This window comes from Euprymna scolopes, chromosome 5, assembly GCF_053919585.1.
Source record: "Euprymna scolopes isolate OS-2025 chromosome 5, ASM5391958v1, whole genome shotgun sequence".
NCBI classification, from domain to species: domain Eukaryota; kingdom Metazoa; phylum Mollusca; class Cephalopoda; order Sepiida; family Sepiolidae; genus Euprymna; species Euprymna scolopes.
In genome coordinates, this window is record NC_136486.1 from 134,255,700 (window position 1) to 134,283,571 (window position 27,872).

At 30.7% G+C, this 27,872-nt stretch overlaps 1 protein-coding gene across 1 annotated transcript in view; it reads right to left on the reverse strand.

Moving 5' to 3' along the window:
* LOC145276988 (apoptosis regulator BAX-like) overlaps positions 1 to 27,872 on the reverse strand; it is a 54,144-nt gene that overhangs the window by 14,156 nt on the left and 12,116 nt on the right. Inside the window, exon 2 of the mRNA XM_080128556.1 lies at positions 19,653 to 19,773. Within this exon, the coding sequence (XP_079984682.1) occupies positions 19,653 to 19,773 (121 nt within the window). The remainder of the gene's footprint in view (positions 1 to 19,652; positions 19,774 to 27,872) is intronic.

Here is a 27,872-nt window from a genome sequence, read left to right on the forward strand (position 1 = left end):
TATTAGTTCTCATATTCAAGTTCCTTTAGAGTATTTTAAATATTTTAAGAGGCACAACCTCCCAATTAAAATATTTTCGATTTCCATTAAATTTTATCCAGCGTCATGTTAAGCAAGATTCCTTGGATTTCAATTTCTTGTGCTCAAACTTTAAATTTTAGCTGTTTTCTAGAATCAAAATCATGTAATGGATTTTGATTAAGTATTCAAGTCATAGGTTAAATAGGATTATATTTTTAATCTTTGTAAGGGAATATAAAAGTAGCGCTAAACTTCTGTTAATAAAATTAATTTTACTCGTCCTGGTGCAGACTGATGAGCTGTGAAACAGTACTGTATGTGGATGACTATATATTACACACACTAGAACATGTTGGTTTGAAAAGTAATGGGATTGTTTGAGCTACAGGTGGAAGAGGAATGAGCACAATGCTACATAATCTAACATCTGTTTAGCAGATAACTAATCTTAGCTTTCTGCAACCCTTACTTGGTTAGACTTCTGCCTTCACCATGCCAATGCACCTGTTCACAAGACTAAACATATGGCGGTTCATGGCTTAGAAGAACTTTGCCATATTGGACCAACCACCATATTCACCTGATCTTGCTCGATGTGACTTATCGCCTTTTTCAATTTTAAGGAAATTATTAAGGGGGAAACGTTTTGAAGATACAGAAGATGGCTATAACACTGGAGAGAAACAGAATTCCAGAAAAATCCTTCCCGAAGCACATAAAAATGACAGAAAGGTGGAAACTTACAACTGACAGAAAAAGAGGAGTGTGAGGGATATTTCAATAGGGTAACCATGTAATTTATTGTTCAGAATAAAAATTACTTTGCAGAGTCATATATAACTTATTACAGTCAGAAATTATTAGACAATCTCCATAGACAAATTTCTTTAGCAGATTGCACATGGAGAACACACTCCACTCTCTCCACTAGACAATGGATGACTTTACTCGTACTAAAGCACTACACATAACATTTGACAGATCTACCAAATTTTCGAGTTTTATTTCAGTGCTTTCCTAGACTAGTTGCCTTACAAACGTTTTAGAGCCCACCTACCGACATACACTAGCTAGAAGAGGACATTTATGAAAAAGAATTCATATAAATCTACTCAGATTAAAGTAGAATTTTTAATGACGATGAATAAAAGTCAATGAAAGCTTACTAACAAAATATAACATTAATGCAACAAATAAAATCAGAAGTTATTAAATGATGAAAAAATAGTTCAAATACTCAAATTTTTCAATGAAAATTTTTAAAAGCAAAAAGCTGAAAATTTTAAAAGTGAAGAAAAAAAAATCTTGGTGAAACTTGTTAAATGAGCAGACATTGAATAAATTGCATTAGAGAAAGCTGCCCAAACAAGCACATTGCGTTAAAAAGGTAACATATAGCAAGGAGAGAGAAGGGATAGAGCGAAGAGAGAAAGGGGGGGGATAAGGAGAGAGAGAGAGAGAGAAAGACAACCAGTAACAAAAAAGTAAAAGAAAAAAGAAAATGAGAAATCAAAAGAAAAGGTAAGAGTTAACAGATGTAAAATTAAAAAAAAAAAAAAAAAAAAAAAAAAAAAAAATTAAATCCCCATGAATTTTGTTTTTTCTAGAAACAAACTTGGCCATTGACCTTATTCTATACAAGATGCCCTAAATCAAGTTTATTCTGTTTTTATCAAATGGGAAGAGTTGGATTCATACCTCTCTCAAAAAATACTCACGTGAAAATGACAAACCCAAATACCTGAACTTGGCCGACTTAATCAACCATCCATGTCAACGATTTTTATTTTTTAAAATGAGGACAAGTGAAAAACAAAGTAGACAATCTGGTTTGGCTGTTACTAAAAGTTTTGTAATTTTATTTGCATTCAAATATTTGCATATTGTCAACAGAATAATGAATTGCTTTCAAAATGAAACTATATGCACAATGCTTCAAGCAAACTACAATGCCATTTAAAATTTTTACATTTATAAGAATTCATAAATATGAAACAAAACTCATTAAGTTGAGTTTAAAATTATTAGAACTAATCAAGGAGTTTAATTTTTTTTTTTTGATAGTCTTTAAGGTCAAAAGTAAATCACCTAAAACAAGGTTTTCAACATGTTATGAGTAGGGCTAGGACAACAGCATATTCTTTTCATTGTTTTAACTCTCGTGTTGATATCTTATGTGCTTTTATGTAGAGTGATATGGTTCTTGGTTGATTAAATGTGTGTGTCCGTTATATACTAGAGTCAAAACAATAAGAATACTCTTGTCATAGCCCTAGTTATGAGATTCTTCTTTAAGAAAGGCAAAACAAAGAAATATGTAAAACATTTTGTCAAGTGCAAGGTGATAATGTTAAAATTAAAATGATGATACAAGGATAATTTACAACATTCAAAGTGATTTTATACAATAACTAGTTCAAGTCAGAATATCCAAGGCTTGGAGTGCATTTAATCAATTGAAAGTTATATAGAAACCTGCCGTCTTGGAAGAGATCAAGGAAACCTTTTTTAGAGTCGTAGTAGAGATGGTGCTGCTTTATGGTTCACTAGCATGGGCTCAGATAAACTTGATAGTAAGCTGGAACTTACACTAGAATGCTCTGGACAGTGTTAAACTTACATTGGAAAAGACACCTAACCATTAGCTGTATGGTCAGCTGCTCAGAATCTCTTCAGTAATAAGAGAAAGAAGAATAGGATCTGCTTGTCATTTCTACAGAGGAAAAAATGAGATTGTCATTGTGGATCTTAAACATGGAACCGCTAAAGTAGGAAGATCTGCCAAGATGTACACAAAATTGTCAGAAGACACTGGCTTACAAGTTGAAGATCTTCCTAAGATAGAGACCTGTTGAAAGAAAGTCAATTTGGTCTGGACAACACATCCAATATGAGGAGTTCACATTATTTGTCAAAAACGATGGACGGAGGAAAAAAAAAAACACTGTACGTGTTTATACTATCTAGATTCTAGATATATTTATTAAAATATATAAAATCATAAAATATTAGTAATTCAATTTTTCATATATAAATCATTTCTGATGGCATAAAAGAAAATTATCTGCATCTTATGATGTGGAGGTAAATTTGTACAAGGGTTTCTTCAGTTTGGCTGAACTTGTTCGTACGAGACATCTAAGCATGCCTTTTTTTGATAAGCATTTTCTTTCACTATGTCTTGTATGGTGGGAAATATAGTGTGAATAGTTTTAATTAGACAACTCATGACCGATTGGGTCAGTATTTGTTCTATATATTAAATATATAATTTCTTAATTTTGACAGTTGATCATGTTTTTACAAGTATTTATGGTTGATATCAAAACAAATCAATGGTAGCTGTTGAAAAAAAAAAAAAACGAACAAAAAACTAATTTGTGATGTCATCCATTTTCAAGTAATATATAACATGGCACTCAATAAGTCCCGGGCCTAACTAATAAAACAATAACTTTCTTTAAAAATTCGACTGTCCAAAAACAGAATCCTAGCATAATACACTAATTCCAACACTTCTCTAATGAGTTGATGTTTTTTTTTGTAGAGCAATTTGTGTTTGGATTCAAAATATACATCATTTTCTGATATCACGGAGCCAAATCTCTTCTCCTGAAGCATTCTTTTGAGGTCTGAAAACAAACAGTTATTGGGGGCCTAGATCTTGAGAATAGGATCAGTGCAGAAGCAATTTGAAGTGCAATTTAGTTAGTTTTGCCATCTTTGCAATCAACTTGTGACATGGTGCAGTGTCTTATTCACATCACTTGTTCCATTTTTATTTTTGTCCCAATCTAAAATGCCTCTTTCTGGAGAGATGGATTTTCTCTCATTAAAAACCGATCTTGTCTCTAACTATGCCCTTGTGGAGAGGCAAGAAAATAGGACACTTAAAAATGTTAAATTTTCAAATGTGATTGTTCCATTTTCTTTTGCACAAATTTCAACTAAAACTTGCTTTTAAGTATCCTGGATCAGTTGAGTTGAGTCACATCAATTCAGGCAGACGTATTCAAGAAGGTGAAAGTCACTCTTCATGGAATGGTGCCTTCAAGGGTTGCTGAGTTAAAGGTATAAGGTTCGACTTAGAAGATTCTAAAAATTCAAACTCTACAACATTGGTGTCTCCAATCAGAATAATTCTTTTTCAAACAAAACAAAATGCAACATTTGAAGGACTGCATAGAATCAAAATCAACCTTGATTTTATGAAAATATTGGGTCTGTGTTCATGCTGTATATGATAATTTAACAAAAGCTTTTAAAAAGGCCTGTAGGTCTCTCTCTCTCTCCCTATGTAAACAGCAGAATTCTGAATAGCTACACAAATGCATTAATATTTCTTCAAGCCATGCAATTAATTTGATCATTTGCTAATATTTTTAAGACCAACTTCCTTTGAAGAGTTTCATTTCTATTTTTGTTTCTATAAAAACAAATGAGACTTAAAACATTTTTAAGAGACTTAAAAAGAAAATATAAAAATATTAGCAAAAAATGAACTTAATGGATTTAAGTTGATGATCATATTAATTGTAGTTATGTAGCCATTCAAAATTTGATACTGAGCACTTGAAATAAATGTTGGGAAATCTAGACATTTTATTATGTTGAACTTATAAATACATTTAATTTATATATGATTGTATTGCTGTGGTTCCCCAGATGTCAATTCAAAAATATTCCTGTGTTTATAAAATAATGCACAATAACAAGTATAGCAGTATTATTGTATAATTTATAGAAAACATTGGCTATATATGTATATACAGGTGTGATTTTTCTAGTGGACTGATGATGCTGGATTTTGAAATAAATCACAGCTGAAACATGTATGCACATATATAGCCAATAATGTTCACACACACACACACACACACACACACACACACACACACACACACACACACGATGCTGATGATTTTCCCATGCTTCATGTGTAGACAAATGTGATATCAAAATGATTAACTGAAACCTACTTTATCAATCACAGTCCATTAATTGGAACGGATATTTAGAAGCACATTAAGCTTTTTTCTTCTATCACCAACTCTAACATACAAAACATATTTTGATGCTCAGTTAGTCAAACTATAAATTCATGAAAAAAAAAAATAAATAAAAACGACTGTAGCTCATAGCATTTCTTTAAAGAAATGTACAAATCCCCTTTCACATTTCGTGATCATTGATAGATGGGGAAGGTTCTCAGAAAATTATCACTCTTCAATAGGAGGAGAAAAAATAAACATGATATATTAATACATGTTTCTAAAGGTCCAACCAAATATTAGACTATCAAATAGAGTACAGAGTTGCAGTTTTCTGTATTTCAGTCTTGTTTTTATTTTCTCAAAAGTCAATATCGCACGCGTGTCATCCACATAATTCTATCTGACTAACAGTGATATTATCAAGGTTTGGATTTGAATGTCTTAACACATAAAAATAAACTAATATAAAGTATTCATCAAGATTTTAATACAGAGTAACCAAAAAAAAAACAAAAAAAACAGGACATTCAATTGTTTTTCTGAGCATTTTTCAGTCAACGGAGAAAAAAAGGCCAAAGACCCTAGTGTTTTGATGTGATGTTTTGAATATAATAAACTAGTTATGACCAAAGTTTCATTTCATTCGGACAAAACACTAAAAACGGGGCATAATTAGAATTGGGGCCCGTTTTTTTTGGGGGGTCACCCTGTATTTCTACTCGATGCAATAAGTTATATTGCTACGCTTTTTTTTTTAAATTAGCAGAGTACAAAGTAGACATTGAGTTTTACTTTCAGCAGCCTTGTAACTATTGCCTCCATTATTTTATCCTTTAGTCCTCACATTTCATAAGTAATGTTTCTGACAAAAGAATTGTTTTCTCAGTCAGAATCTAGCACTTATCGTTGTATTATTATTTTTTTTTTTTTAAATACTTATATGAAGTGGCTTCATGCCCTGTCTGGAGCAATTTCCATTAAATAAAAAAGTTATTTTCCACCAGTAAAGTAAAATATGTACATGTAAAATACTTGTCAGAGATCTACTTAGTTTTCTCAATCTAAACTAGTTATTCTAGCAAGACTTTACAGTCTATACTACCATGTCATCCATAGTTGGATAAAGTAAGATGAATTGATCTCTTTCCAAACAAATATCATTGAAATTGACTTTACACCTGTTGAACTTGAAATACCATATTAAATTATATACACATATACACAAGTGGTTTTGAATTTATAAATTCAAAACAAATTTTTAAATAATATTCAGCTCTACCACATGAGGCATAAAGCACTAAGTGCAAATCAAGGCTTTGAACTGGTAAAAAAAAAAAATCTCAGTTTACCGCATGAATTTGTAAAAAAAAAAAAAAAAAAATTGATCGGATTGTATCAAACTATATGTTCCTTATGACCTATTGTTTTCACTACTACATTTTTCATTTTTAGATCAACTAGTAAAGTTCTTTACTCTACTTTTCTAGTCATTTCCTTTGAAGAGAAAAGTATAAATTTTCCAAACTATGGATTAAGAGAAAAACATTCCATTTTGAATATCTGATTCAATAAATCAGAATTTTTTTTTTTTTTAAATTTAAATTCCTTTACATATATTTATAATTAAATAATTGTTCCTTTTTATCTCAGACACTAGTACTTCATTGGTGTATGACAATTTTTGCCGGCCAGGAGATTCAAACCCAGTCATGAAGACACATTTGACTCCATTTGCTAAGCCTCTACCTCTGAGCCACTAAACAATTGTCCTGAGAATGAAGAGAATTAATACCTAATAAAGACAGATGATCCAGAGTTTTGGAACGACAGAAACACTAGTTTACTACCTCTTAATTTATATCTGCCAGACAGTGCCCATCATACATATAGTTTATTTGTTCACTAGGGGGAAAAATGCTTAATGTTAAATATTAAATAATTTCATAAAAGATAGAAACTAAAAAAAGATGCACACAAGAATCTGCTCCCAATTTTTATGATTACTATTCTTTTCAAATCAGCTGTTACACCAAATGAATTATCTCCCTTAGTGTTACAAAAACAAAAAAACAAAAACAAAAAAAAAAAAAAAACGGCTATTTATATACACATCTAAATTCAAAATGGTAACAATACATGTATTATTAGATTACATGGGGAGAGAGAGAAAGGAGAAAGATGCATAAGAAACATGCATTATGAAATTGCTTGTGTGTGGTTCATGGCTAAGCTTGATTGCAACTTATGTTTGTAACTACTTACAATGCAAAGATCAACCAAAAATATCTTCAAACCAATCCCAAATCATTGTAATTTTAGCACAAACAGGAACTTTGGGAGAAAAGAAAAAAAAACAAAAAAACAAACAAAATTATAAAGAAAATAAAGCAAACTAATACTTGTTCTTGAAATGTAGGTCAAGTATTTTTATAACCAATCTCTTTCTATATATATCTTATAAATAAAGTACAGTCGATTTCACTGCAGATCTGTAGATCTATTACACATTTTTATCGAGCTTCAATTTAAATTTTGCGGTCATTATTAACATTTGCCCCACTATCGAGATGATTCTTATCACAATTAGAATCCGTTTTGAATAAATTATAATGGAAAAATTTTAGCTTACCCTATTCTTTAGGATATAATCATTTCTTACTAATACAAAGAGAGTAGCAGCAACAATCCAACCACATAAACCCTATTACCACTCTTTCAGAAGGCGTTCACCTCTAGACCATTTTAAAGAGAGGAGCAGGAGTAAACAAGACTATTATGACTGCTAATTATAAGTGGTTTTGTTTGTTTACATATTAAGAGTTTGCATCATGCTGATATTCCTTGATGGAAATTACAATTATCTAATTTATTAATCAAATCTATATCAAATTTAAAAATAAATAAGCTAAAAGTTTAAAACAAATTTTGAAAAATCTTGACACCAGTGATTAATTCTTTTACTTATATTTTCAAAACTTGAAAATGCAAATTACAATTTTTATTTCAGTTAAATTAAATTGTAATTTGATTTCTGTTAATTTGAATATTTTCAAAGTTGCACAAAATCATTTCTCTGAAAGGTGTACTAAATTTAAGAGGTAACCCCCCCCCCCAAAAAAAAAAGATTAAAATGCAATTAGGCATCAACACTGCTTACTTATATTGTTAGATATTGAGCGAGTAAACTCAATAGTATATAAAATGATTAGTTGAAAATAACAGAAAATTAAAGTTCAGTTAGAGTCAACTTGCTGAAACTTAGATGGAAATTACTGGACTGTGGAAATTAATAGAGGAATATGACCTCACAGTTATAACGTCAAGAGAAAGTAGAAGAGACTGGGAGCATGCAACACATGAACATAAAAATTGAGATGGACTGGCAAAATATGATTAAATGTTTCCAGCCCAACGGTCAAATTGAATAAATCTTGTCTTCAGTTTTAGAGCTCACCAAGTTCTTTTGAAAGAAGTGTAAATAAGGAGCTTTGATTTCAGACAGCAAGTCCTCAGTCTAGAAAGATCGTGGAATGACGCATACAAGAACAAGCAGTTAAACTATGAATTAAATTGTGAACGTTAATGTGTATTTTTTAATAATTTTTGTTTTTTTGCATATATGATACAAGGTTGAAATGCAACTATATTTTTTATATGTTGAATGTGTTCTTTTTTACAAAAGTTTAATTATACAACACTATTTCTATGTTTGGGAGTGAAATCGTAACTTATCCGTTCATTTATCTTAATACTAGTATTAAATAATAGTATAGTTTACATTCTAATTTGCATGTATTTTTATTGGTTTTAATTACTTTCTATAATATTATGGTGTTTGTTATTGTTATATATCTGAATTTTTTTCATGTTTGCATTTTGATAAGAGTTCAATTTTCATATTAAGTTTTTCTAATGATGTACAAGTTAGAATTTTTTGTTCTGCTGTACAGTACTTTTCCCAGAATTATTCTCCATTCTGTTGTAGGTATCAGGATTTTGCAAGTTAATTTTTCTACATGAATTTTAAAAGTGTGGTGCTATTACATATTTCATTTTTTAGTGTGATCATGTGGTTTACTTAATTTTGAAGGTATGTTTTTTTCAATTTGTGTTTTATTTACTGCTTCATGTTTTTATTTTGCAATTTCCATTTAATGGCCATCTAACCTTGTTTCTACAATTGCATGATTTTGTTTCGACTTCATTATTTTAGCAATAATTTTATGTTGATCTTTAGAGCATTTATATAAAAAGATTTTATGTAATCAATTTGTGCTGGCATAGTGCTTATGTATTAAGTCTTGGTAAATTGATTCTTATATTTGTTTTTAAATTTTTGTTTTATGACGGGTTGAACTATATTTTGTTTCTGTATTCAATCTTTTGTGGATTTTTGTTCTCATCTTCAGATTTATTGTCACAACATTTTGGCCAACTAATCCGCTGGCCTGCTTGAGTAAGATTGAAACCATTATTAATGCTCACCTGGAATGGTAGTATTCCTGTCTGATCATGATTAATCACCCAAAGAAAGCCAGAGGAGGAGTTGGCTGAAACTTGGTGAAACAACTATGATGATGAACACAAATGTGCACAAAAAAATGAATACACAAATTATGAAGGATTAAAAAAAAAAAAAAAATACAATTTGGTATGGACCCGACAATGGAAGGCCAGATAAGAACACACAATATTGGATTTATAAGACCATAAAAGTTAATCTTGATTGCCCTTCTTGCGTAATGGATAAAGGTGCCGGGTCTCTACGATTCTAGGTGAGCATTGAAGATAATTTCAATCCTACCCAAGCAGATCAGAGGATTAGTTGGCCAAAATGTGATGAAGCAACTATGGAAGGCAGTAATTACTGGGGATACAGTTACAAGACTCAACATTCTTATCCAATCAAAGTTAATCACTTGAAGAGAGCCAGAAAACAAGTTGATTAAAATGTGATGAAACAATAACTATGAAGATGAGGACAACAAAAAAAAAAAAAAAAAAAAAAAAAAAAAAAAAGAAAAAAAAAATTTAAAAAAATCCTTTTTTTTAAAGTTCACCTCAAACCAGATATTACCACTTGAATGTAAAGAGCTACTATTTAGGACTATACCTACTGGATGTAGGAAGTTAGGCAGTGAGATGTTTGTTTGTATTACATTTGAATTATGCATATTAGCACAATCAAGGAAGCAAGAAAGATGGAAGGAATTTTAAAGTCTAGCAGTTTAAGGGAAGAAACGATTAGAGTAGAAAGTTTTCTGGCATTCAGGAACCTCTAACGTGAAGGACTAGGATTTTTCCATCTGCTGAGTTAGTTGAGAGTATGTTCAGGGGGCACAAGGGCTACTAGTTCATCAAAATACATGAATGCAACATTACAGCAATGGATTGCAGATTCATGTTTTCAACCCTAATAGACAGCTACTAATCGTAGATATATCACCCCAGATGTTCACATGACAGTCTAAAAAGTATCTTTATTTACCCCCCCCCCCATAAGGTTTGGATGTCACATGAATAGACAGTCTTCTGCTTATTATGTTGAGCATATGGTTAATTTTAGGTGGTTAGATAGGTTTATGCACATAATTTTGTTATTTGCTTTTGTTTTGCAATTACCTTTATTCAAATTTAAGATTACATCTAAGTCAATTTCTTTTTAGTTGGTGTGGATTTGTGTATTAGTTTTTGAACATTTTTTTTTTAATATATTACCTCATCATCCTTGCACTGTGAAAGGTTCCATTTTTGTAGTATAATTTGATCCATGTATTATTCCTATAATTCTGTTGCATGACCCCATAACCATGCAAAATAGTTTTGTTTCTTCATCCATTGCCTATTGTTGCTGAACACCATTTTTTTTGCGTTTCTATTTTAAACTGGTTTCCATCTATGTTAATATGTGTTATGGCAAACTGTATAGCTTTTAGATACATAGACAGATCCTTGGCCTTACAGTTAGGAGCAAAGTGCAGTATCTGTTCTGATATTACACTTCAATTTCTGTCAATGAGATAGAAATCTCAAATTGAGGCAATTTTTCTGTCACACTCCGGAGTGCCCCTTTTACAGCAGAGTTGGATTTCCCTCACATTAAAAAACAGACCTTGTATTTAACTGCTCTCGTTGAGAGATAAGCAAATAGGCACACAGATACAAGAAATAATGTATTCTCCAACCTTGATACTAGAAAATATATTACGTAGGTAGTTGACACAGAGACCTAGATTTTTTTTTATCAACAAGGATCATCGACGATAATATCTGATATTTCTCAACACATTACTTGTTTTCAGCTGATTTAAGAAAAAAAAAAAGAAAAATGGTGGACATAGCCATGTTTAAGATCAGTGAAGCACAAAAAAAAATCTTTATCTGATTAGGGTCAGTGAAATATTGTGTAGATAACAAATGCATACAATTTTACATATAAAGTAAAGCTAGTTTTCTACATGAGCTAGATATCTTTGGTAACAAAGGATCTATATTTTTTTGTCTGTCTGTTCTGCCTTTTCTCAGAAATTACTGGGCCAATCTATTTGAGATTTTTTATGGACCTTTGTTATAAAGTGCAATGAACTTTTACTATGGTACCTATTTGATTAATAGGGATTATAAGTATTAGTATTTAATACAAAAATTAACACAAGTTTAACCATATTTAAGCATCAATTTGGCATAAAGCACTAATTCTAAGTCAATGGGTTATAAATGTTTCCCCATTTTTAACAGGCTAAAATGCCTAGTATATATATATATATATATATATATATATATATATATATATATATAAACCTTTTTAATTAGTTATTTCTGCCACATATTGGTTAGTATTGTTAAAACAAAATCTTATTTTCGATAGTTTTCTTTGATTATATCATTTAATCCCGCTTGACATATTTTTAAAGTTTCCTTTAAACCTATCTCCTCTTCTCAACACCCTTAATAAATCTAAGCACTTTTGTTAGCTTTTCCCTCTAAAATGAAACTTGGTTGCATCAATTACACTGGAGAAATGTTAACATTTTAGTTTATCCATTAAAAGAAAATGCAAGGCTGACATGATTAAAAATAACGTTCAGCAAAATCAACATGGTTATACCTGTCACACGAGCTGACCAACTTTTGGATAAACGTTACAACACAAATTAACTAATGAGGTGTTGTTCAGTGCACTTTGGATAAGTTTCAATGTGCCCTTGATTTCAGAAAAAAAAAAAATGGAATAGTCGTAAACCTCTCTCTTAATGGTATGAATAAGGATAAACAGAAAGACTTATGAAGACGAGTCAGGTTATATAATGAGGGCAGTGTTTGAATGGAAAAGTTAAAGGGTCAAAGGTGACACCAGACGGGAGTTATGAAACACGATTTCTCAAAGCTTTCTTAGCTGGTGAGATTTCCAAGAGGAAGGACACAGAGTGCAGAAAAGTGTAGTGAGATGGTTTATCCATCTTTCTCTCTCTCTCATGCATATAGAAATTGTTTCTCTGATATATGACTGTCTTTAATCCTTGTTTCACATCAACTAGACGGGTGTATAATGGTTTATATGTTCATAGGGAAGCTAAAATGCAATAGTCAGAAGATTCTTTTTTTTTTTTCTTCATCTTTTAGAATTGTTGAGATGATCGATAATTTGTATTATTCAAAGTATTCTCATCTTGTGTTATTTTCACAACAGAGACTCATGATACAACGGATAAAGTGCCAAGTAATAATTGTAAGTGATGGTCACACAGAGATTGAAGGTTTAATCTTTATTACATGCAATATGAAGACTATAATGAAAATTTAAGATTTCTACCCGGAAAAAAAAAAAAAATCTGTCCCCATGGATTAAATAATAGGTTCACTTTCGAATTCCAAAGATTGCCAAAGTTCAACAAGATGCAAAAAATAATAAAATAAAATATAATTGAAGCGTGCATCCCACATTTAGGTAGAAAATATAGTGTAACTAACAGATAATAGCAAGATTCAAAAAAATTAAAAAACAGTACTATGAAAAAAAAAAAAAAAAAGAAAAAAAAAAAAAAAAAAAGTTATCCTATAAAGAAAACATTGTAGCACATACAGGTGGCAGTAGTAATAGATCCAAGTGTGAGAGTGAACAATTGTCTTCCTGCATCTTAGAAGCTATTATGTCAAATGTCAAAAAAAGTATAAAAGTTATTGAAAGCAAACATAAGACAAAGGCATATTTAAAAAAAAAAAAATATGCACCAACAATTGGCTTAAGTGGCATATTCGCATATGCAGCTTTTCAATAGAAAGCTATAGTAGTCAAAGAAATAGGGGGGGGGGTGAATCACTATGTGTGTGCGTATACATACATACATTTTTTTTTCCAGTTGACTTCAGTGTAAGTTCTTAGAAATCAAGTGGTCACTTCCTGGAGTTAACACTTGATCTTTATAAGATACAAAGATATTTAAGTGTTCCATTAAAGGCCTACTTTACGTCTCAAACATTGAGTTCATAAAACGAATAGTATTAATGCTCGTCTCCTCAACTGACAAATTAACTTTGTTATAGCATATTCTTTTGGTCTTACCAGACTACAGGACAAGAATTCATCTAGTCGGGTGGAGTATCGAACTTAGTGTTACTTGAAATAACATCACTTAGAGAAGGTGCACCATTCCTTATTTGAGCCAGTGTATAGCTGTGTTGAGATCTAATTTAGTTTTCGAATACTATGCTATTTTGAATAGTTGGTCAGAGTTTACTTGTAGAATGAAATATCCACATGTCAGGTTGCACTGACAAACTCCTGTACAGAAAGACCAAAGCCACTCGAGGATAGGGTCTCATAAGTAATTCATATGTGTGTGTATTAGTTGTCCTGACCAGCTTTGCTGGAAAGAATTTATACTAGTAATACCATACCATTTTTTTTTTCTTTAGATCGAATAAACTGAAATCAAGCATTATTGAAAAGAGCTAAAAAAAAATAAAAAAATAAAAAAAAGCAAAGAAATATTTTTAGTTTTTTTTTAAATAAGCCTATTAGAACTGGAGTTATAACTATTCAAAGTACCAAAAAGTGTGTGGTTCACTGGACATTTTGCCTTAAGTCAGTCCTATTCAAATGCATATAAGCTTGTGACTGAAAATGGTAGGAAACTTGCATAAATTTATAGACTAACCCATCTTTAAACAGTTGTATCTTCAGATGTTTTTTTTGAAGATATTCATGAAATTTTAAACATATACCATGAAAGTTCAGTTGGCGTTATTTACAACCATCTCACTGTGTAACTTATGGACTAATTAGCATATTCCAGTTTCATTTTAACAGATTTAAATAGAAACATCATAGAAACAGCTAAGAAAAATGATAAGTAAGGCTTTATCATAGGAAGTATTATTCTGATGGACATTATCACTTGCCATTATAACATCAAGAAAAATCCAAGATGGCGACCGGGAAATCCAAAATGGTTACTATGACACAATTCAAAGAAATTAACAAAATATGGCTGGTAGTATATGAAATTAAAGGAAATTTTGTACAGATCAAAATTGTTTTCAAGTACATTAAACTAATTAGTATACAAATTAGCATAATTAAGTTTCATTTTAAGTGCTTTAGAAGCATAAAAACTAATAGGGAATTAATTAAAATGAATGTTTAAAAGAATATGCAAATTAGCTAGATCTTTTGCTAGTGAATGCAATTCCACAACCCATATATAAGAAAATTGGATTTTCTTTTTAAATGAATAGAAAAGAGGATTTTTAATATGAATATCAGTACACATAAAAAGAAAAACGAATTTATAGGAGTGTAGATATTATAGGGTGGCCAGAATAGCAGTGTAAAGAAAAGGATTTCAATTTGATACAAGTAAAAAAAATATATATTAATTGAACAAAAGAAAACAAAACGAGTTAGATTCTCCTTGCATTGATGGGAATAAAGATGAAAAACAAAAGGAGGCTGACCATTTCTTTTTTGTGCATATTTTACTGAATTCAACAAACAAATAAAAATAACTATTTTTCTTGGTATAGATTAGTTTTAAATTTAAAACGAATCTATACCAAAGAAAAATAAATCATTTTGTTTTTATTTATGTATAATTATTCCAAAAACTAAAAAAGAACATCTTTTTTTAAAAAAAGATAAAATTTTATTTAACATTTTAAACTAAAACAAATTAGAAATCAAGTACAATAAATAAGATTGAATTTAAATAGAATTTAAGTTTAAAAAATTTTTTTTATAAATTTTAAGCAGTTAAAATTTAATGGATATTCTTATTTGCATGTTTAGAGTCTTTAAAATTTAAATAAAATAAAATTAAACTAAAAATACCCCCCACCCCCATATGATCCATGAAAAGCAGAAGAAACACATTTGTGAGGAACATGGGTATGCATTTTCCTTCAGTTTCCTGGGTATTTTCATCACATGTGCAGATTTGATTTCAATTTTGCCATTTTGGGTCCAAAAAGCAAGGAGCACCGAAAATTGGGGGAAAAAGTAATGAGGAAAAAGTGAAAATAAAAGAAAGAAATTGAAAGGAAATTATATTATAGTTGTGCTGTCTGTATGTTTCTGAAAATAGAATTTTGATTGAAAACCATATACAGAGTGCGGTATAAGTGACCCTCAAGGACTTACATAGTTATGTGTACCTATTTACAATGCCCCCCCCCGGGACAGAGTTAGACACCAGGGTCGTTTGTGGAGAAAAGGAACAAAAATAAAAATTGTCTCAGTCATGAAGGATTTCGTCTCCACTGACAGAACAAGAAATTGAAGTGCAGCATCTGAAGAACAGATACTAGACTTTGATCTTGTCCCAAAGGTCAAGCCAATGGTATGTGTTAAGTGAATCAGATGGTTGTATTTCAACAACAGTTAACTCTTAGATAATTGATTCACAATCTTGCCTTTGTAATTTCCTTCCAGCTTCCTATTTAACAATACCAACATGCAGAAATTTAAACGTAATGATAACATCTTGCTCCCCAACTTCCCATCTAGATCGCCTCTATAAATCCCTATCACAGTAGCTCCATATTCTCCAGTGGCTATGTGTTTTGTTTGAAGTGAAAAAAAAAAAAAAAGTTTTTGTAATAGCGGTATACAGTAGAACCCCGGGATACGGCATTAAAAATTAGTAATAAAATACAGTACAGTATATAATACACATGTATATAATCAAATAACATAACACTGTAAGGTGGGGCAAATACCGTAACCAGGGTCTGGAAAAAGATCGTATTCCACATCGTAACGTGAAAAAAAAAAAAAAAAATCCTAGGGCTACGTATCCCGGGGTTCTACTGTAATTCTGTAAGATGTAGCATAATTATATTTTTATTTTTCTAATGCCTAATTATATATGGTGTGGAAATGATTAATACTGTTTGTTAAATTTTATTGGACAAAAATGTATTACAGTAGATTGAGAAATTAATATGATGCATTAAAATAGTTAAAGAAAAATGATTGTAAAAAAAAAAAAAAAATGAGGCATTATTTATGCCCACCCTGTATATATCTATAGGTTCCCTCAGTCTTTGACAGACTATGGATATCCACGAAGGGGTGCCTGCATGTGAAATTTTTGTGGCAGGAGGTGCGCAATCTCCAATCACACCTCTCCTAAGTCAACATTGTTAAATACCAGTGGCAAGTGAAGTGTACAGGACGACTGGAAGCAAATGCTGAGATAAGCAGAGAGCACATACAGTGCCTAGCATTCCCAAATGGTCGCCCATCTGGTACTAACCAGGCTCAACATTGCTTAACTTCAGTGAATCTGATGAGAACCGGTGTGTCAATGTTAATAGGCCATCTATAAATATAAAAGCGAAAATGTATGCATGTATGTGTGTGTGTTCACTTTTTCTGTATGTCTACAAAAGGCTTCTTTAGAGAAGCGGTCGCTCGTTTCACAACTTTTTAAAACTTTTTATATCACATAAATTGTAATATCTCAGTTAACAACGAAGCTCGCCTGTCTATTTAATTTGCTCGATTTCGGGAAGATAAAGCAGTAAATACTATCCTGCAGTCAAACTTGACCTCATTAACTCATTAAAACGGGCACCTGCCAAATCCAAGTAATTAAATAAATTCAAACGTGTTTCCGTTAGCATCTCGCGGTGGGGCAATGGTTAACGTTGCACTTTTTTTTCACACTTTAATTTACAACTTTGCCTCAACGGTTCGGGTTCGATCCTCATACTTACTTTTTTTTTTTAACCTCCTCCCCACACATGCCTCCAAACACCCAGGCAACACTGGGTACCCTTCGCTAGTCTATAATATAAATCTCACCTGTGTTTAAATGCATGCATGTATGCATGCCTAAAACTTGATGGAGGCGACAAATTTTCATGAGAGCGGTATCATTTTGAAGCTCGATCCTTCAGACGACAAATATCGAAAAATTGGGCAAAAATATTAATTCCTTCACCCTCAACTGGGCACTTTTCTACAGGGAGGGGTAGCTTTTTTTCGCATATATTTTTGAAAGTCATCGTCTCTTTCAGATAGTCTAGCCTTAATTTAAACCTACGCCATTTCCGGTTTGAGGATGGGCACAACAGCAAACACGTCACGTTTTTTTTTTTCACATTCTTTTCCTCCTTTGTGATAAGAGTTTGAGCCTGCCTGCCTACTACTACTTTTTTTTTCTCAAGACACACTGCGTAACATTCGGGCACCCAGGCGAATATACATATATATAAAAGAATGAGAGATAATGCAACAGAATAGTTTTTTTAAATTGCTAAATCCTAAAAGTGTTCACAGAATGAAATCAAACATAAAAATTAATACTGGCTTGTAGAACAAAACAAGTAAAGGTTTTTTGCTCTATTCACTCACCATGTATATAAAATCTCAAATGAAGTATTAACTGTCTACTTACAACTCCTAGAGTGTGTTTTACTTATTTCAAAACATGATTAAATTTCATTCAGATAGAAAGAAGAAAGATCATCCGATCGATAATGTTCAACACCCAGTATCTCCAACAAATCCTGTATAACCATGTGTACAGTTTTTCACCTGGTTCTTGTTGGGTCATATTGTTCTCAAGCAAACTATTCTAATGTCTTAGACACACAGAAAAACTAACACTCTTATAAGAGGTTAATGTAGTTCACGTGAAGCATTGTTTAGCATGTATATACAGGAAATTTAAATTTAGAGAAGGCAATGCAATGTGAAGGTGTAACGGATTGACACAAACTGAAGGCAATTAAGCCATAATGGTGGAACAAGCCATGCAGATTTACATTTATTAGTACAATATTTTTTTTTAATATTTTACATATATTGTTACTTGCAGTAGCATGGTCAGGTGGAAGATCTTTATAGTAATATTTCGGCAAATATCCTTTTGTGAGATGTTTTGAGTTTTAAACATGCATATTACAGTTATTAGTCCTCGCGCGAAAGAACAGGACAAAATGTTTTAAATAATTGAATAACAATAACAAAGACTTTCGCTGGCGAGGACTACTATTGACCATAACCAGTTATACAGTCCTTTTGAAATTTTCATCTATTTTTCTCATTATGTACTGAATATTTGTTAATGAAACCTATATGAAATATGTTCCTTATTAAATTTTAAAGATTTTCTATTCGGAAAGAAATTAAAAAAATGTAATCTAAAAAAGTTATTTTAAAAAATTCAGATTTTCTCATTATTCAGACCTGTATTACAAAGAGGGTGTTGCAAAAAATGAGTTGTGGTGTGAGGAGAAATACAAATTGAAATAGAGAGAAGGAGAGTTTTAAAATATAATCTTAAAAAAAATAAAATAAAATACAAGTTAGAAAAGCATTTCATCCAAGGCATGAACATTGTTAAACAAAATGTTTTTACTATAGGCTTTAAAAATAAAGGTACAAGATTCAATTTGAAATTTATTTATCTTCAAAGTGCACTCTTATAATTTTTTTACAAAGGTATAAAAATTTCATTTAAATTGAATCAAAAAATTACCTTGGATTTATTTTATGTAATGTACATTTTGTTGCAATTTAAAAACATTATCTTTCATCTAGCAATTAATGATATAGATATAAAATTTTCAATGATTTTTTTTTTAAAGTACAACAGAATGTACATTACATAAAATAAATCCAAGGTAATTTTTTTTAATTCAATTTAAATGAAATTTTTATACCTTTATAAAAATTTATAAGAGTGCACCTTAAAGATAAATAAATTTCAAATTGAATCGTGTATCTTTATTTTTAAAGCCTATAGTAAAAACATTTTGTTTAACAATTTTCATGCCTTGGAGGAAATGCTTTTCTAACTTGTTATAAAATCAGCAATATATATATGTGTATGTGTGAAACTACAAAGCCTATTTCAACATATCTTAATTTGCTTCAGTTTTGTCTATCAGTTATACCTTTGTATTATATTGCCTTTCATAATTTTAAATTTCCTTTATATAACATTCTTATGACTAATATTCACTAATCTTCCAAGAGAAATTGTAAGCAAAAAAGCTAAAAGACAAAAAAAAAAAGAAAAGAAAAAAAAAGAAAAAAAAAGAAAAAAAAGAAAAAGAAAAAAAAAAGAAAAAAAAAAGAAAAGACCCCAAAAAGAAAGCAAAAAGAATCACAGATAGCAATCTCACCTTTTGTGCTTCAGCTTTCACCTGTCTTCTTTCATACGAGTTTTCAAATACATCAGCCATTCTTCGTAATTCTCGGCCTGCATTTCGGATATTTGCTGTAACCTGTTTTTGGTAGGCTTTTCTGAAAGGAAAAAAAAAAGCATTAGTTAAGTTTTAAATATTTAAAAAATACTTACTGGAACTATTCGACCGTCTTGATGTATATAATATGGGGTTATATATGGCATAATCATGTTGACAATACCAGTTCTCATTAGATCACCAAAGTTAAGACGTTGAGCCAAGTTAGTACTAAAATGGGTGACCATTTGGTAATGTTAGGTGCTGTATGTGCTTTTAAGCCTGGAGAGGAATGGGCACCGCCATGCTAATCTTGTCCAGGACACATGGAATGAAATAACGCAGTGCCCTGTGACCCTGGAGGATTTATCCATCCCTCATCCAATGTTCGTAAATACATATTTGTAATTACAAATTGAACTTTCTTTCACTCCAGAGAAATCAACTTATTCCACTAATTAGAGGATTTTTTTTTTTTTTTTCAATTTAAAAATATTCATGTTAAATATATATGGTAATATGTAGTAATAAAGAATGATCTATACTGATAAGTAGTAAGACTAATCTAATAACAAGTATAGGTTTAAGGCGAGGATTATCTGCTAGGACATGTAGTGTAATAAAGTTCTTAGTACAATTACTAAGTGACATTCTTCTGGAGATTCAAAGTTCAATCCCCAGTGCGGGCAATACTAAGAATACAATTGTGAATTACTTAAAACTTTCAGAGTGTACTACCCTCATTAATTAAATAAGGGGTTCTGTCTGAAATTCCATACAGATTCCTAAGTTTGACAAAAAGTTTCCCAGAGTTCAACAAGATACACATGAAGTGGGTTGGAGAGTACATCATCCAAAACACTGAAAATAACACTAACGATAACAGTAGTCCGAATAATCCAAATATGCATTCAGTCATATTTATTATGTGGAATTCTGTACATTTTTTTTCTATAGAATAAAATAAAGTTCATTTCTTAATTTTTATCCTACAAAACCAATATTTGATTCTGACTAGTCATCTTTGGCTGTCGAATATTGGTCAATGTTGTTAGAAATAAAATTTAATTTGATTAATATATACTTTATCATGGTCAATATATTTTTCAAAAATCCTTAGCCTCAGCAGCAAATACAGCAGATAATAGTAAATACTACTAAATGTACAAAAAATACAAAAAGAGATGAAGATTTTTACTACCAAATGTAATTAAAGAAAAAATAAAGTTACAAAATATCTCAAACTAATTTGTTCTAGTTTCTTATACATGTACAATTTATCATTTTTCTTATACTTTCATTTATATATGAAAAAAGAGAGGCAGGAGAAATATTTCATTTCTCTTACCTTTCCATCTGCTATAACCAATGTTAATGAAACCATGTCCATAACAAAAAAGTAAAATATATATATGCTAAACCACTATGTAATCTCCATATAAAACTCAATGTGTGTGTACATACTTTTCCTGTAGAAAAAAAGATTAGAAAATCTACATATAGTTTAAAAGAATATTCTTAAAATTCACCAGGGCAGATAATGGAAGTGTTCCAAATCTCTAAGTGTACCCATTAGGAGGCGATGAGAGCAAACCATTTTAAAAAACTTTAAATATGCTATTTTGATGAAATTCATATACGTATTAAATTCTTTAGAAAAGACAATGCAAATAGTATAGAATTTGTTATCTTCTACAAGCCGAATATCTACATGTCACCATATCTAAGTCATCTATGTTGATAGAACCTTTTTAAACTTATCAAGTAATAATTAAAAATGTAAACTCCTTAATAGGATGTTGCATATGATGCTATCTTACATTTTAATGTGGGCAACACTGGGTAACTCTGCTAGGTTAATAGACAAAGATTTAATGAAAACATACTAAGATGTCTACTTTAAGTCGTTACATATGCACAATTTGTATGCCACATAAAGCAAATAGTTCTGCGTCTCTAGATGTCCCTGAAAAAGAAAAAAAAAAAAAAAAAAAAACTAATGACACTTTCTGACATGTTACATTAATGAAATTTATATATCTATAAAAGTGAAAATGTGTATGTGTGTGTGTGCACGCGCATGTAAATTTCCCTACCAAATAACTGTCAATTTTCGGTCTAGAGACTTGAGATTTGACATAAGAGGTATTGAGATTTGGGAAAAAAAATTTTAATCAGTTTTTGCCCAGAAATTTGGCTGTCAAGGGATCAAAGTTCAACGATTTGATCTTTGAAAACTCTACCAAACTCCTCTGCCAATTTTGGGTCTAAACATTTGAAATTTTAAATGTAGATTACTTGGACATGGATCAAACTTTGCGGTCTAAACATTTGAAATTTATACATAACAGGTATTCAGACATGCAAGGCAAGCATTTTAATCAGTTTTGGAGCAAAAATTTGGCTGTTTAAAGGTCAAAGTTGAAAGAGTTGACCATTGCAGATTCTACCAAATTTCTCTACCAATTTTGGGTCTAAAGACTTGAAATTTTAAATGTAGGTAACTTGGACATGGGTAAAACTTTGTATTTTGATTGGAGACAAAAAAAAAATATATGTTAAGGGGTCAAAGTAAAAAAAAAATTGACCTCTGCGGTCTCTACAAAATTACTCAGACAAATTTTGGTCTAAACATTTGAAATCTTACATAAAGTGTATTCACATGTAGGGCAAGTTATGAAAAGTACATAAGGCCCGAGCAAAGCTGGGCTGAACTGCTAGTATATATATAAACATCAGTTTACTTATTCAAGAGTATTAACATATTTAAATAATAGGTAAGATATCTAGCTGACAACATCAATGTGGCTGTTAAAGTAAACTTTCATTAATATGATTGGCTCATGATACCATCCTACATTCTAACCTAAGCAACACCAAATGACTGTGCTACTTTAATAATAAGATGAAAAATTTACATGTTAAAGATGGAAAAAAATAATTTTAAAATGAAATATACAATGTCATTAGTTTAAATTATAGTTCAAATGTTATCTTGAGGTTATAAATTGGAAATTGCTGTATTTGTGATGTTGCATTTCGGAGAGGGATGCAATTGATAACAAAGCCCTATACAAAGATTAAACAACTTTTTTTAAAGTAAAATTTATGTGGAATCTAATGATGATATACATTTTGTATTTGGGTGTTTATATCATGGGACCTGTGTGTAAACATAAACAAAAACTGCGCTTGTTTATATTGGTGATCTTATAAACTAACACATTTCAAGCAAAAAACATTACGTAATTACATATGGTGAAATTATTATACATTCAAAAATTTACAAAAAAAATAATCCAGTAGAAAAATATTTCCAAGTAAAAATAGAATTTATCGAATTATTGATTTTTATTGTATGTTTTAATGTGGAACCAAATCATTTTTAAATAAACACATTCCAAAACGTAATTATGGCTGATTTTTTGTTAAAAATCAGCTAGCATATCTACTGGATTTCATAATTTTTTTATATTTATACAAATTTTGTAATGACATGTAAGTATGTAATAATGATTTCACCTAAAATGCGTTGGTATAAACAAACACCACAAAAATATTTTACTTTATAAATTGAAAATGACGTAAAAATAACCATATTATAAGGGTTCGGGTTCAAGAATAGTAGTACATTGATATCTCCGTTTATTCTCAGATAACACCGGGCATGCCTGTTAGTGTATTATTATCACTATTTTTCTTTTTTAATTTTATTTTACATAGACCCTGAAATTTCCAAAAGTTTCATTATTAGTCTGTGGAACATGATACTTTGGGGCTACTTCCCAGCCAAATGTTAAAAATTTCTTGTTCATCTATTCTCATATATAATGAAATTCTACTCAATTTTAACCATCGTTGACAATCCTTAAAAGTGTTTGTTGCAATGTCCACCCGACACAAACATACAAATGGTCTTTGGTTGGACCTTGAACGGTAACTAAAAAAAAAAAAAAAAAAAAAAGTTGAAAGAACCGTTAAGGAATAGCAACTAATTTTTTTTTAGTCATATTCCTATCATGAAAAGAGATTGGCGACCTGTCTATTCTAAAAAAAATTGTGGCACTTTTTTTTCCAAGGTCACATGGAAAGTTATCAAAAGTGCACTGAGAAACACAATGTTAGCTAATTTGTTTTGTAGCTTTTATCAGAATGTTGGTCAGTGCGTCTGCCAGGTGTAACCATGTCAATTATTAGCTGAAAACAATTCATTTGTTTCATTAGCTTGAGCTGAGGAGTGTATCTTCTGGTCGCATTGGTTCAAATCAGCTTACCTTTATGTAATAGTGGAGGTACCCAGCCTTAGGTTTGGTTGTTTGTTTTTTTATGGCATCTTTTTCAAATTATTTAATGTTAAATCCAGTCATTTTTTAAATTAGTTTTATAATTCAATTTCAAATATTTATTCATGGTGTTTGGTTTGATTGTTTTGTAGAGGAAAATTGTTTTTGACTTTGCAGAACATGATTGAGTTTTGCGAAGAGAAAGAAAAAAAAACTATCAATGTTTGATGCCTTTTAGGCCAGGAAATCGTTATCTTTAGACAGCCTGATCTAGTAGCACCAAGAGTTGTCAGGGAGAGTGTGAATAATAACATCAGTAAATGATGAGTTTTTAAATAATTTATTCAAATGATTCACGAGTGAGAGTATGCTATTATTGCTCAACCTGAAAGAAAAGCAGGGGGGGGGGGAAATCAATTTCATTGCATTTTATGATCTTTCCAATAGAATTTGGTGATAATTTTCGTATGGGTCAATTACTAAAACAGTCGGAATTCTATCAATTAGTAAAAAACTTGTATGCACTCAAGAACTTATAAAAACTATGTATACACTAGAGCTGCTTTCTGGTTGAGTTTTGGTTTCGTACACGCACTAAATAAATCATAATAGGTTTTTCCTTGAATTATTATATTCAATAATCATTTAAAACCCAACTAAAACGTCCACAGAAACCTGAAGCAGAGACAGAAATCTTTGCTGAGATCAACTGGCAGCATTTGTGTATAAAAGGTTTTTCCAGTGTAGTGTAGCAGAGTGAGAGTAAAAACTGACTTCCTTAAAAAAAAATAAATAAAAAAAAAAAAAAATAGTGACCAGGACTAATTATTAAAATAGAAAAAAAAAAGCGATCAAAAACATTTTCTATCAACATAAACCAATACATTGCAAAAATCATTCACTGAAAACATTTGTGGTTCTTTTGACTGAAGTTATCAAGCAACCATGTAGGGAGAAAATTAAATAAAATTTAACATCTCAGAATCGAAATAGAGTCCACTTGAGACAAAAGATCCTTTACATACAAAGAATTCAATATCATTTCAGATTGTTATAAAGCTCCATCTGAAAGAATATGGACTCTTTTCTATGTGCAAGATTTGTTCTCATAGTCAGACTCTTGAGTTAATTTTTAATATTATTGACATTTACTATTACAACATCGGTTAAACACTTTGGCAGTTTGATTGATTTGTTTTACAGCATATCAACCCTTTTTGGATTATTTAATACAGAATTCAATAATTTTGGTAAAAGTTTTTGTTTCAAGTTCTTTATGCCTTCAAATATTTATTCATGATGTTTGGTTTGGTCGTTTTGTAGAGGAAATTTGTTTTTGTTTTGAGCTTTGCAGAACATGATTAAGTTTTGTAAAGGAAAAAAAACAATAACATCAATGTTTGGTGTATTTTAAGTCAGGAAGCCAGTATCTTCAGCCAGCCTGATCTGGTAGCACCTTGACTTTAGTATTTTCATTCAAGGTTTCATTTATATTAGGTTATGTGCATACTCCGGAGAGTTTCAGTACATACTTGAAAAAAATTCCACCACTCATTACTATCTAGAGACTAGGGGATTCATTATTCTGTCAATCACCTGTGGTTTAGCAGTTTATACTCAAATACTTGCTTAAAGGCATTTTCAGAGCTGGACAAGTGTATAGTTTGCTAAATTTTGTATACTTTTACAATTCTCTGATCCCTGGATTAGTGCAACTTTTGGTCGTTAAGAGTCTTAAAAAGCTGCAATATTCTCTTTGCAAAGTATTCATTTGTCAACTTTGGTTGTTTTGTTTTATGGCATATCAACCTTTTTTCAGATCATTTAAAGCTGAAGCCAGTGAAGATTTTATGCTTCAAGTTCTTTATCTCTTCAAATATTTATTCAGTGTTTGGTTTGATTATTTCAGAGGAAAATTGGTTTTGTTTTTGTAGAATATGATTAAGTTTAGTAAAGAGAAAGAAAAAAAATATCAATGTTTGGTGCATTTTAGGTCAGAAAATCAGTATCTTCAAACAAAGATACTGACAGGAACTACAACTACCAATAAAGAATAGAGTAATTTTTGTTCAAAGTTTACTCTTCTAGATCAGCCGTGTTTTATGCAGGCTAACCTTGTGAAGCATGTGGCTCTATGTAATAGTAAATGTCAATAATATTAAAAATTAACTCAAGAGTCTGACTATGAGAACAGATCTTGCACATAGAAAAGAGTCAATATTCTTTCAGATGGAGCTTTATAACAATCTGAAATGATATTGAATTCTTTGTATGCAAAGGATCTTGTCTTAATGAACTATTTCGATGCTGAAATCGAAAATTTTGTGTCATTCACTATTCTTACACATCAGAATGCTAGGATGCTTGTAGGTGAGGATGTAATGAACAGAAGACTCCAGAAAGATACTATTCATTCAAAAATTCTTTAATAAATTTTCGTTTAGGTTAATAGATAATATTCTCCCTTAAAAAGAAATGAATCTAAACTACGACCTGCCAAACTATAATCCACAGAGCTGTTATGGAAAATGTAAAAATATTTAGGAAAAATAAAAAAATGTGTGAAAATAGTGTAGTGGTTTTTCTTTTTGTTCAGAAAATGATTAAAAGAATGAGGTTTGGGAGAACCAGTTTCTACAAAAAAAAAAACGGTATTAAAACATATCCAGGTCATTGCTTTTTTTTAAATTTTTTATTTTGATCCTCTGTAGCTCTTAAAAAAAAAAAGAAAAAGTTCACAACCACTGATATATTTCTCCTGCATGAATTGACCCGAATATTGAACTTCCAGTCAGTGATGACTGAAATCCAGAGTTTTAACCTTGAGGTTCATGCATTAGCTGTGCGTGTCTTGCGAATTTTCATGAGCGTGTAAAAGGAAAAGAGGGGAAAACGAAAAGAGGGGACTTTATAAAAATAACTGCATAAAAATGGATATGATCATGGTTTATATTGATACCAGTGTGCATATAATTGAAAGGCTATATGATATTGCACAATGTCTTAATTTTCATAAAGTATGCAAGTTACAGGGGGGGGGGAAACAAAGGTAAAAATGAAACAATTTGCATAATATTGTAATTTGAAATGCCAAAGTTCATTTTCAGATAAAATCAGGGTAAAATATGAAATCGCTCTGCTAAACACTTAAAAAAAAAAAAAAAAAAAAAAAAAAAAAAAAAAAAAAGAAAAAAAGAAAACCTACATAGACCCACTCTTACAGTTGTATTTATGCACGCAGGTGTGTGCAACTCTAGGCTACAACTACACACAAGTACAAGGTATAAATCAATTGTACGTACAGTTATCTATTCAAAACGAAAAGCGTACTTATCAAACATACGTTGTACATATGCACTTGCATATATCTACTGAGAAGCCATTATACAGACTCAAGCCCCGTTCCGTAATTTACACACGCATTAGTGAGGATGATCCCCCCCACCCCGATTCCGTACAAAATTCTCGATTGCGATTCTTTATAAATCTCTAAATATTTAACTATAGTTATCCCCCGCTCCCGATTACCATAAAAAACATTTTAAATGAGCATATATTTTCTCAAAAATAAAAACACTTGTGGGAGTGATTTATTAATTTTAGTTTTACTAGATGTTTAAAATCAATAAATATTTATTATTACTACCAATAGTGGAAGATTTTGTTTTAAACAAAATCAAATTAAAAAAAAAAAAAAAAGAGAATTAAAGGAGTCGTTTTTAGCATTGTAAAATAGCCAAATTTTTCCGGTTCCAATAGTTCCAATTTTTCTGATTCCCGATTAATAGTCCCCAACACTAATATTTATACCAACAATTATGAAGAGAAGACATACTTTCAAAAAATATTTATCGTTGTAAGTAAAAAAAATGTCAGC